Raw genomic sequence first — 12703 nt, forward strand, 5'->3', positions numbered from 1 at the left:
TTTTAGGTAGAGAAATTGAATTAAGTAATCAAAAGTAAAATAACCACACATTTAACTGTTTAAAATTAAAAAATAATCCTTATTAAACTTACAAAAGCTATTCAGTCAGGAGCAGTGAGTGATGTCTTTATCTTTGGTTTGACATTAAACAGACAGCAGTGAATGCTACTGCCCCTTTAAGACCCACGGATAGTCGTCGTATTTTCTGTATAAAGTTCACTTAAGGCATAGAGCAGGCTATGACAGTTTGACATACTTTTTGTGAGTTTGTCCGTTTAAGCACAGGATTTGAAAGATAACTCAATATTTGCGCGCTTTGGGACGAGTGCACAGAGACAGATCTTCTCATTCGAGTCTCCTGGCTACACGGGGGTGATGACGGTGAAAATGACTGCTCATATTCGGATGTACAGCAGCACTCGCATGCGTTTTATAAAGTTTACAAAGAGAGACCGTTTTGCCCACGTTTTTCTTTTATTATCGCTGTTGTTGTAGTGTATACCTGAGGAGTCAGCACGTGTATCCATCGACAGAAACATACATACAGCATTATTTTCAAGTTACAACCCATATTAAAGATGCGTCATCAGATGCGAGATGAACCGAAGTGTAAGTGCGTCCCCGCAACTTTTGCTCGGGATCCCGGTTGGGAAACACTGGTCTGTATTGATTGACACCGCGCTGGTTTGTTTAGAATTATATGAGCGCCGTGACCGCGCGCTGCCGCGTGATGAAGGCTTGTCGCAACTCTGTTATTCAACTGCTCTGGTTTTAAAAGCTATGTCATACTAAATGCGCCAAAATGCAATAAAACTTGTTTTACGGTCGAATGCAACGCGTGTGTGAGTGAGTAAGAGACGCGCAAAAGGGCGGAGAGAGAATTTAAGGAAATGCAGCTAAACGAATATGCGTGCGTCTTTTAAATAGCGTAAAAATGAATGAATGACGAATGTGGCGGCCGTTATTGATTATGTGGCAGTCCGCCACAAATTAGTCTATGTGTGGGAAAAACTGTTTGGCCTCTGTTTAAAGTATTCCCATACTTTTGATATTCGCGGTCTAGGTTTTTGTGATAGAACCAGGAGCAGAAGCCAACATTACGCGAGATGAACGTCTGACACGACGCGTCGACGCATTTCACGAACGTCGACGTATTTCCGTAGTCGACGTCATCGATGACGTCGACGCGTCGTTGCAGCACTAATATATATGTATATATATGGGCTGTCAATCGATTAAAATGTTTAAATCACACATTTTTATCAGTTCTTAATGTACCTTAAATGAATATGTTTTAAGTTTTTAATAATCTAATCAACATGGGTATGGACAAATATGCATGCTTTATGCAAATGTATGTTTATTTTTAGTGAAACCATACTCAGAGCATTAAGTTTAGACATGTATCAAAGGTCACAGATGTTTTTCAAAGAACTAGTTCATGTCTCTTAAGCCTAAGCTTAAAAATTCAGAATAAGATAAATAAAGGGATTTTTTACACTTGCAGTTTAATTCAGAACAGGGCACAGTTCGTATGAAAAATTGGTAATGTGAAAGCTGTCATGCGGACCACTGAGCTGGAATATAGCGCGACCCCTTTAAGAGCTGGAATATAGCGCGGCCCCTTTAAAAGCTGGAATATAGCGCGGCCCCTTTAAGAGCTGGAATATAACGCGGCCCCATTAAGAGCTGGAATATAGAGTGCGACCCCTTTAAGAGCTAGAATATAGCGTGGCCCTTTTAAGAGCTGGAATATAGAGTGCGACCCCTTTAAAAGCTGGAATATAGTGCGGCCCCTTTAAGAGCTGGAATATAGTGCGGCCCCTTTAAGAGCTGGAATATAGCGGGCCCCTTGAAGAGCTGGAATATAGCGCGGCCCCTTTAAGAGCTGGAACATAGAGTGCGACCCCTTTAAGAGCTGGAACATAGAGTGCGACCCCTTTAAGAGCTGGAATATAGAGTGCGACCACTTAAAGAGTTGGTATATAGCGCGGCCCCTTTAAGAGCTGGAATATAGAGTGCGACCCCTTTAAGAGCTGGAATATAGCGCGGCCCCTTTAAGAGCAGGAATATAGAGTGCAACCCCTTTAAGAGATGGAATATAGCACGGCCCCTTTAAGAGCTGGAATATAGCGCGGCCCCTTTAAGAGCTGGAATATAGCGGGGTCCCTTTAAGAGCTGGAATATAGCGCGGCCCCTTTAAAAGCTGGAATATAGCGGGGCCCCTTTAAGAGGTGGAATATAGCGCGGCCCCTTTAAAAGCTGGAATATAGCGCGGCCCCTTTAAGAGCTGGAATAAAACGCGGCCCCATTAAGAGCTGGAATATAGAGTGCGACCCCTTTAAGAGCTGGAATATAGCGGGGCCCCTTTAAGAGGTGGAATATAACGCGACCCCTTTAAGAGCTGGAATACAGAGTGCGACCCCTTTAAGAGCTGGAATATAGCGCGGCCCCTTTAAGAGCTGGAATATAGCGCGGCCCCTTTAAGAGCTGAAATATAGCGCGGCCCCTTTAAAATCTGGAATATAGCGCGGCCCCTTTAAGAGCTGGAATATAACGCGGCCCCATTAAGAGCTGGAATATAGAGTCCGACCCCTTTAAGAGCTAGAATATAACGCGGCCCCTTTAAGAGCTGGAATATAGAGTGCTACCCCTTTAAAAGCTGGAATATAGTGCGGCCCCTTTAAGATCTGGAATATAGTGCGACCCCTCTAAGAGCTGGAATATAGTGCGGCCCCTTTAAGAGCTGGAATATAGTGCGACCCCTCTAAGAACTGGAATATAGCGCGGCCCCTCTAAGAGCTGGAATATAGTGCGGCCCCTTTAAGAGCTGGAATATAGTGCGGCCCCTTTAAGAGCTGGAATATAGTGCGGCCCCTTTAAGAGCTGGAATATAGTGCGGCCCCTTTAAGAGCTGGAATATAGCGGGCCCCTTGAAGAGCTGGAACATAGAGTGCGACCCCTTTAAGAGCTGGAATATAGAGTGCGACCCCTTAAAGAGTTGTAATATAGCGCAGCCCCTTTAAGAGCTGGAATATAGAGTGCAACCCCTTTAAGAGCTGGAATATAGCGCGGCCCCTTTAAGAGCAGGAATATAGAGTGCAACCCCTTTAAGAGATGGAATATAGAGTGCGACCCCTTTAAGAGCTGGAATATAGCGCGGCCCCTTTAAGAGGTGGAATATAACGCGACCCCTTTAAGCGCTGGAATATAGCGCGACCCCTTTAAGAGCTGAAATATAGCGTGGCCCTTTTAAGAGCTGGAATATAGCGTGGCCCCTTTAAGAGCTGGAATATAGCGCGGCCTCTTTAAGAGCTGGAATATAGAGTGCGACCCCTTTAAGAGCTGGAATATAGCGCGGCCCCTTTAAGAGCTGGAATATAGAGTGCGACCCCTTTAGGAGCTGGAATATAGAGTGCGACCCCTTTAAGAGCTGGAATATAGAGTGCGACCCCTTTAAGAGCTGCACATTCCTTATTGAAATGCCAGTATTTTGTGTGCGCGCCGAACTGTCCCGTGATTCACACGAACAGCTAGTGTGAGAAACACAGACTTGGCAGCGCTCTTGTTCAGAAAAGTAATCTGCGTATTTGTTTTAGCCGATTGTAATGTATATAGTTCAATAAAACACATGAACTGTAAGTGGACCCTGTACTTTGTTTTGTGTTTTACACAAAGTAATGTATTTAGACTAAATTACTCTGGTGCCATTTCCGCCTGGATTTGGCCTACCCAAATTGAAAAGCCTCTTGCATACAAAAATCAAAAAGCGCCTACTTTTTGGAGGGGTTATTACAGATCAGACAACATATATTTACATGTTTATCACTTTTAGCAGTGTTTTATGTAACTTCAAAGGGTTTCCAGTAAAATGACACTAAAATTTTGATACTAGATCACTGCATGTGTGTATGGGAGGCTTTTCAATTTGGGTAGGCCAAATCCAGGCGGAAATCCCAAAAAATGGCCCTGAGTGTAAGAGGATAATGATTTACCTCGGACATGAGTGAGTGAGCTTGTAATGTATCGCACTCGGACTGCAGAGAATATGCTCAGTGAAAAACTAATGAAAGTTCAGCAGAAAATATGGTAACTTATGTAGGCTATAATTGCACTTGTTTCAGAGTAATGTTATTGTTAACCCTTTTCTTTCCCTATTAATGTTGCTGCTGCATCATTTAAGTCTACTATGGCTGATCTCAATTTCTCCAACCACGGGCCATGGATCAAACAGAAAATGCACGCTGCACAATCGCGTTAATAAAATTTGTCCCGTTAAAATTAATTTGCGTTAACGCGTTAATTTTGACAGCTCTAATATATATATATGTAATTTATTTATTATATATATTTTTTTTATTGTCATAATGTGCTTTCAAAAGAAAAGGATTAGTTTGAAGCTGCAGCTCACTCACCGATCTCCGCGGGCAGCTGTTTAATCTTGTTCTCTCGGATGCTGAGCATGGTGAGTTTGGACAGATTCTTGATGTCCTTCTCTACGGTGGTGATCCGATTAAAGCGCAGGTAGAGCGTGGTGAGGGATGTGACGCGGTACACCACGGCAGGGATCTCCCGCAGCTTGTTATGCCGCAGGTCGAGCATACGCAACTTCTTCAGGTTGTCCAGCGAGTCGGGCAGGCTGGTGAGAGAGTTCTCGCTGAGCGCCAGCGTCACCAGTCCCGACAGGCATCCCAACTCGGGCGGCAGACTTTGCAGCTTGTTGCTGTACAGGTATAGCTCAGTCAGCTGGGTCAACTCCTTAATGGAAGAGGGCAAGAGATGGATGGATCTCTTGGACAGGTCCAGGCGCATTGAGTTCTCCTCACGGCACTTGTTCAGCTCTTTGATGACCTCCGCATTGCTGGCTTTTTTGCGCGTGCTGGGCGGCGGGTTGGGCCGCTTTATCGTGCTGTCCAACGTGAAGGCCACCGCCGGCGAAGCGCCGCTTGTGTCTTTCTTCCCGTCTTTGGCATCTTTCCCTTTGGTTTTGGATTTCCCATCAGCTTTGGGTTCCCTCTCCTTAGAGTCTTTATCTTTGCCCAGAGTACTGCTCATGGCGAAAGCCCCGCTGCCCAATGTCACATGGGACCCTCAGTCTCTCGCTGTCTTTCTCTCGCTCTAGTATTTTGTTTGTTATTCAAGGGCAGAACCAAAGGGAGGGGCTGTTATATCTGTGTGCACTCATACATACCTGTGTTCCTTCACCAGTGTCGGTGGACCGAGGCAGCTTGTACTCCTACAGGGGTTAAAACTCCATAGGGGCGAGGCGTGTTTGTTGTAGTCGGTGTGGCGAGGAGGCCAGCAGCCTCATGCTTGTCTGAACGGCACTCTTTCCCTCGGCTCGGCTAGAGCTGTTCTACACAGACAGGTCGCCGGGATTCACATCCTTTGGCTGTTAAACAAAACAAACCGTTTCAGTTAAGATGCACAATGCCTCAAAGACGGGACTGACATACAGACAAAAGTTTCGTTCAAATCTCAGATGTGATAAAGGTCTTTAAGAGCTTCTCTCAATGACGCAAATGTGAGCTGCTAACCAATAAACATACAGTTCCTTCCTGTATGCTTGTACCACAAGCGCTTTCAGGAAGAAGCGGCATCAAGTCATTCAGGCCGTCAACGGTCAGCCACTTGATGCAATTAAGGGCAATTAAATCCTAAAACTCTATCGGCGATGCATCAGATGATCCTTTACTGGTGGATGTGCGGGAACGTATTAACTGCAAGAAGAATTATATAGGGTGCTTCCACAATGGGAGCGTTTCACTGATAAGAATGCATTAGATCCATTTTGAGGGTGTGGGAAAAGCCAGGCTTGTTTCCTCTGAAAGCAGAACAGGAGCCACAATAATAGAGTTGGCTTTTTATATTGTAACTAAAACAAATAGTTAAATATTATCAGGGGGGAAAAAATCGTACAGGGTATATGCTGCATTCAAAAAGAATTAGAATATTCTGTGAATAAAAAGGTTGCATTCATACAGCATTTTGTTTACACAAACGTGACAAAGGTTTCAGGATTCAACTACATTCTCAGCAAACCTGCACTGTTTGAATAAAACACTGAAAGATCATTGCTGAGGAAAGATTCAGTTAGAGCTATTATTTATTGGTAAGCTAATGAAATGATTAGTGATACACCAACCATGATTTTTCACAGCCGATCAGATTGTTTTTTGACAGAAGCAAATTAACAGAATCTGATACCGGTTGCTAATTTTTAGTCAACATTTTAAGCAAATGCATTTGTTGTTTATAGGGCTGTAACGTTTCCTCAATAAAATTCAAGTGGTTGATTTAAAAAAAATCCTCAATTGCAATTTACCCGTGTTGAGAAACCGGCAAAATACGGGAAGAGGCGCATTCCACGGATGAGAATCCATGAACCCCATTATTAGACAGTTTTCTAAGGTCGCACAATATATTAAAACCATTTAAAACCATACAATAGCATAGTGCTGTTGTGAATTCACAAATGCTGTGAATCAATCAAATAAATATATGCCCTGCGGCTGCAGGTTTGATATTTATTTACATGCGTGTCGGTTATGTGCGTCTGAGAGCGGCTTCACGTGATCATTTACATGCGTGGAGCGTGCCTCAAACTCCACCTCTGAATATGTTGTTAGTTTAGGTTGCTTATACCGTTCGTCTGCGAACGCAATGTATGTCATTTCATCTTATTCGTAAGATAAATCATTTATAAACCCACACCAACACAGGAGAATACATCAAAATGTTTCTGAATATAGAAACTGTTCATGGCGATTTCAAAATATATATTTAAACGCTTGCTCTTTAAAGAGTTTGCATGTTATGTTTTGTTGTCCACATATTCTTGCTCAAGAAAACAACAGCTGTAGTATTTCTATTTTATTCCCTGGTTGTTCAAACATGTATTTTTAATGGCTTTTGTTTGCTTGGGTCTATTTTTATTACCACAAAAATATCAGAATTAATTGCCAGAATAATGGATAGATTACTCAAACACCAAGGCTAGTTGTTTATTGGCTCTATAACAGCCCAAACAAACCACTGCATTATATTCACGATCCAAACAAAGTTGCTACACACATGTAACATGAGCAGTTGTTTCTGATTTGAATAAGGTTGTATAATTTCAAAATGTAAAGCAAAAGCAGAATGTTCAGACTTTAGATTTGTGAAACTATGCTACATAAGACACACCTGCACAAAACAAAAACCGCAGACGGACTTAATGAAAATGCAAATTCACTCTATGACAGTAGGTGGCGCTTGTGGAACAGAAGATTGTGTTTCCTTGGTTACTGCTGTAAACAAAGCAGCGCTGCGCTTTTAAACAATACTTAGATTATTATATGGAGGTAAAAGAAAATCCCATTGAAACTTTTCTGAAGACTGAGTCAGTACATTCATTTTAATCACCATCCTAAATTCAATAATTATATTTTTCTTCCAATATTCCGCTTGTTGTGCCTTTTTTTAGGATCTGCTGATGTGTCTGTTCTCCTCTTTGCATCCGTCTCTGGCCTGCCCTAACATTCTGGTTACAGACTTTGTAATATTTCCAAACAAATTACATTTTGGGAAATGATTAGTGCATTTTGTGTGCAAGCCCTGAACAGAGATAAACGAGAATAAACCCAAAAAACTGGTTCTGATGTCCAGTCGAATACTGCATCTCTTGAAAGTATTAATCAACTAATCAGGAAAATAATTGTTAGATTTATCAACTACTTACAAAAATTAATCGATATATATTAATCAGTTGAAAAACAGTCATCATTGTTAGTTGAAGCCTTAGATTATTTTACAAAACTATATGCTATTTTTTATGTCAAAAACTAGTGCTGTCAACAAATAAATTAATAATTAAACAATTAATTAAATGATTTCTGATTAGGATTTAGTGAGCAGAATTAAATTAAAATATCAAATTTGTTATGTTTCAGAGAAAAAAATAAAAACAAAATAAAAATCACATTGAATATATTTCATTATTTTAAGTGCATGTTTCACATGACGGCCCCAAAAATACATTTTCTTAAATACCTTTTTTTCCTGTGAAAATGTTCACAGATTCCTTTAGCGTTTTGAGACCGCGGTTTGAAAAGTTTGTTCACTTGCTCATAAAAAGATAAAGCAGTTTTCCATCGGGTTCCCATCCAACCACAGGAACAGAATCTGTGTAGCTTTACTTGCGAGATGCAAAGTAGGTGTTTCACAATGGTCATTAAAACACAAATGACATTCAACACTCAGTAATGCAATAAAAACAACAACCAAACTGAATCAGTAAAGCCTCAGTACTCTGTTAGATGCTATCGTTGCATAAGCATAAGTGTTCCTCTGCCCTGTATCGTGAAGTTCAAAAGTGTGTGTGCAGCTGAAGTCCAAGCTCAGATCAGAGCTCCAGAAAGGTTAATGCCGCTGGGAATAATCTTTGGGAGTGCTCTTCAAAGCTCAGGCCTCCCGCAGGTCAGAAGACCTTTACGGCAAAGAGTCCAGCTCGTCTACTAGGGTGTTGAAATTAATCGGTGCATCAAAATGGTCGTGGACGATTCTGTATCGATGCAGTAATAGAGCATAATCGATTATAGGCTACTGACGCTTCTCTGACATCATTCCTCTCGTACGCCCTTATTGCGCAAACGTCAAATGGCGGAGGGAGGCAAACACAAAAGCGCGCATGTGTGAGAGCGTTACAACCGTCTACAATGCGAGTAAAACACTCGCATATACGAGTAAATGTTAATTCTGGGTGACTAAATATTATCTATCACTAGCCATTGGCTATTAAATTCTAAGATTTTACTCGCCAGTGTGTGTTAGAGGTTAAAGAGATAGTTCACCCAAAAATGAAAATGTTATGTTTATCTGCTTACCCCAGGTAGACCCTAGCCTAGAAATCTAGACGCACCCTAGCGGCAGCAAATTTAATTTGCCCGCAAGTGTCGTCTAGGCACTCTCAATACCTATCTGAGCTGTATTCCTCAGAATCTGGACGGCCCAATCACATCGTGTAGGGCAGGCTATAGAGTCGGCGGGCGGGCCATTATGACGACGGCCGAGTTGCGTTTGCGTGCTTCTAGTAACACAGAAACTGGCGAACGGCGGCGGTCTTTCGAATCAGCTTTGACCGCGACTCTGGAAGACTTGGAGTTAAGCTTTTCTCTGAGAAAAGAACAAAGAGCGGCACTGAAGTCATTCTTAAAAAGGGAAGATGTGTTCGGAGTTTAGCCGACCGGATACAGCGAATGTTTAAACAGTCAGCGAGCTCCCCTTCACTGTCGTTGCTCTGGTTGGTGGTAGCGCTATCCTATCGCGTGCAGAGGGAGTTTGAAAGACAACCGTTTATCCCGCCCCTCAGATTGAGCTGTCTATGGTGAGTTTCCAGACCAAACATCTTGATGTGGGTCTGGCTTGTCAGGCTAGGTAGACCCCACTTTATACGAGCAATGGTTGGAGGCATTATACAAGCAACGGTTGCAGTTAAAAATCTTCATTTGTGTTCTACTGAAGAAACAAACACACTACATCTTGGATGCCCTGGGGGTAGGGCTGGACGATATGGCCAAAATTTATATCACGATATATTTCTTAATTTTGGTCGATACGATATAATTTCGATATCGATATGAACTATATAAAAGCTTTAGAAAAACTACCAAGAACTGCCACAAAGGATTTCTGTACCTACAAACTTCTGACAAATTAATTTGCCAAGTCTATGAAACCTCCTCCTCCTATAAAACTATATAATATTTTAGAAATAAAAACGGTACAAATAAATTAATGTTCACCTTTTATTTGTATTTAGCCTTTATACGAACAAGAAATGTGAAATCACCGTCAAATAAACATAAGACTCTCACTTCGCAGACGCAGTTTATTGAGCATTTTCTTTTAAGTTTTAAATTTCAGTGAAGAACGATTCATAGCGCTATATTCTCCTTTTATGCAAAACTATACCTTTATCTACTGATGCACAAAAAATAAATAAAAGAAGACTCAATTCAGTGGCCTATTTGTGCTCTGTTTGAGATGAGTGCACGCTGCTTTTTGCAAGGCTTTAAACAGGAGAAAATGATACATTTTCGTGAAGCCATGTCTGACCGTCTTTCACAAGCTTTGAAAGGTAATTTAAACGAGAATGAACGCATTGGTGTTAATACATGACATTGTGTGCAAATGTGGAAAGTATTAAAACAAATGTGCCACTTGCCTCTTACATAAATAGTCTACATGGATTATTTGTAACGCTTGGCATCGTATTGTTAGACATTAGATTGATGCATCCATGTCGATGTATTGTTACACCCCTAGTCGGCACCTCTCCGGCACAAGTTTAATATCAGCCCCATTCGCACGGGATTCGTATTATCTGGGGACCTCTGGTGATTTGTAATAATTGCAGTGAATGTCGGTGATCTTAATCCCGTTCGAATCGGCCATGTCTGTAATTTGTAAAGTAAAAATTCCCCCGCAAATTAGCCTACCTACCATATTTCGCCGAACACCGAGGTCCTGTGATAACATTAGTCCCGTGCGAATCGACATCTCTGTGATTTGGCCAGGATTAGGCGGATTGTATATACTTTTTGCAAGCTTTTTTTCTCCCTGTGAGCATTTCTATCTTTATCTTTCACGAAGAATAAAGTCTGCATTCATAATGCGCACCGTTAATTCCCGTGCAGCCGCACCCACACGGATTATACTTTCACTTTAGAATGAGTATCAATTTGAGAGCAATCTGATTGAATGGTGTGTTTAATATTAACATCAATACTGTTCTGAATGAAAAACATAACAGAACAGTATAGCACAATGACAATCTTGTTTAAATAGGCGCTTTTACATTTAGTTTTGAAACTGAATCTTCCGCCGTAGGCTATATTGTCAGCTTCCTACTCGTGATAAATGAAATCTGATTCCTGCCGCTGGTCTGAGCTCAGTTCATGGCGTCTGTTCGCTAATTGAACGAAATTATATTTATTTATTAGGCTACTGTAAAATAATCAAAACGATATCGATGCCTGTTTATGATTTCATACAGCTATCTATAACGAACATCATATCCGGGAGAAGTCAGTAAATTCGAGTAAAATCACAGGCTTTGCTTATCCCGTGCGAATGCGCCACGCAAAACTCAGATGTGGAGGAGTCTAAATCACAGAGGTCCCTAGATAATACTAATCCCGTGCGAATAGTGCTTTAGATAGACGAACCACTTCCACGCCACTAGAAATAAAGTTAGTATTTCTTCTCTTATCAACTATTTATTTCTCCTTACTTGTGGAAGCTCGTTCAGTCACATTTGTGTTGCGGTCTGGGAAACTCTCTTTGTAGCTAAAACTTGCTGCGTTGGATCCGTTGGATCTATCAGCCCACTACTGCTGAGCACTGGCTGCGTGTCCGTGGTGTAGGCCTACGTCATCACGCAAGCCAATCGTGTTCTGCTCTTTCTGATGGCATGCGCCCTGAACGTCAGTCATATCGAAATATCGGAAATGTGTTTAAAAATCATATCACCGTTATTGAAAAAAATTATATCGCGATATATATTGATATTGAATTATTGTCCAGCCCTACCTGGGGGTAAGCCGATTAGTGCTGCAACGATGCGTCTACGTCATCGATTACGTCGACTACAAAAATACGTCGACGTGCTTGAAATGCGTCGACGCGTCACACTGTTTGTTTACATCTCGCGTAATGGCATACAAGGAATGGAGAAAGTTGCATTCTATCACAAAAACAGAGACCAAAACAGAGAAGTATTCAAAAGTATGGGAATACTTTAAACAGAGGACAAATAAAATGCCCCTTTGTTCCCTTTGCAAAACCGATATGGTGTACCACGGCAGCACAACTGCGATGCGCGAGCACCTCAGAGGAAAACATCTCGGCGCTCTCCGGTGTTACGGTTTAACTGGTTTCCGTGTGATCTGGTGACCAACTTCCTGGTTCAGGTCTGATATTCTTGCGCTTGCGGCATTCTGAAAAGTTGAGATGTTTTTGACTCGATGCAGTGTAGACGTGTACGAGCGCGCTTACATTGGAAATAATGAACTTGAGCGTGCAAAAGACGTGATATGTGAACGGACCCTTAAAAGACAGCGCGCCGCGAGACAACAGTCACAAACCACCGAGCTACCCCGAATCAGCTCCAGATCTCTGGAAACCATGCTAAACCATAGCAGAACCCTGACTACATTTTATGGTTTGTGATGCTAAAGAACATTTCATGACGTCTCAGACAACTGTAAATTTATGGCTACTGTGGTTTAATTATAAACGCTATCATAAACTCATATTTACCATTGTAAAATAATTTTCTTTGCCTCTTTATTATTTTATACTGTAAAAACTTCCAACCACATTTGAAAATTAACAAAGGTTGAAATATATTAGAATATATATATATATATATATATATATATATATATATATATATATATATATATATATATATATATATATTTTTTTTTTTTTTTAAGTTATCCAAAGGATTCATGAGCTAATTACAAGAAAGAACAGTAGATTAATTATTTATTGTAATAAAAATAATCATTAGATTAGTCGACTAATCGGAAAAATAATCGTTAGAGTAGTCGACAGAAAAAATAATCATTAGTTGCAGCTCTAAAGCAGATGAACATCCAATTTTTATTTTTGGGTGAACTATCCCTTTAAGGAGTTTAGCATAGATATGTTTCCC

General features: G+C 41.1%; 1 protein-coding gene across 3 annotated transcripts in view; it reads right to left on the reverse strand.

Moving 5' to 3' along the window:
- Positions 1-12703, reverse strand: part of shoc2 (SHOC2 leucine rich repeat scaffold protein) — a 35302-nt gene that overhangs the window by 11423 nt on the left and 11176 nt on the right. For 2 of the 3 annotated variants that reach the window (XM_067416212.1, XM_067416211.1), the window contains exon 2: positions 4416-5392. In XM_067416212.1, coding sequence (XP_067272313.1) covers positions 4416-5055 — 640 coding nt within the window. In that variant the 5' untranslated portion in view covers positions 5056-5392. The remainder of the gene's footprint in view (positions 1-4415; positions 5393-12703) is intronic. The other variant, XM_067416213.1, reaches the window with a different exon arrangement.

Source organism: Pseudorasbora parva, chromosome 14 (genome assembly GCF_024679245.1).
Source record: "Pseudorasbora parva isolate DD20220531a chromosome 14, ASM2467924v1, whole genome shotgun sequence".
Classification (NCBI taxonomy): domain Eukaryota; kingdom Metazoa; phylum Chordata; class Actinopteri; order Cypriniformes; family Gobionidae; genus Pseudorasbora; species Pseudorasbora parva.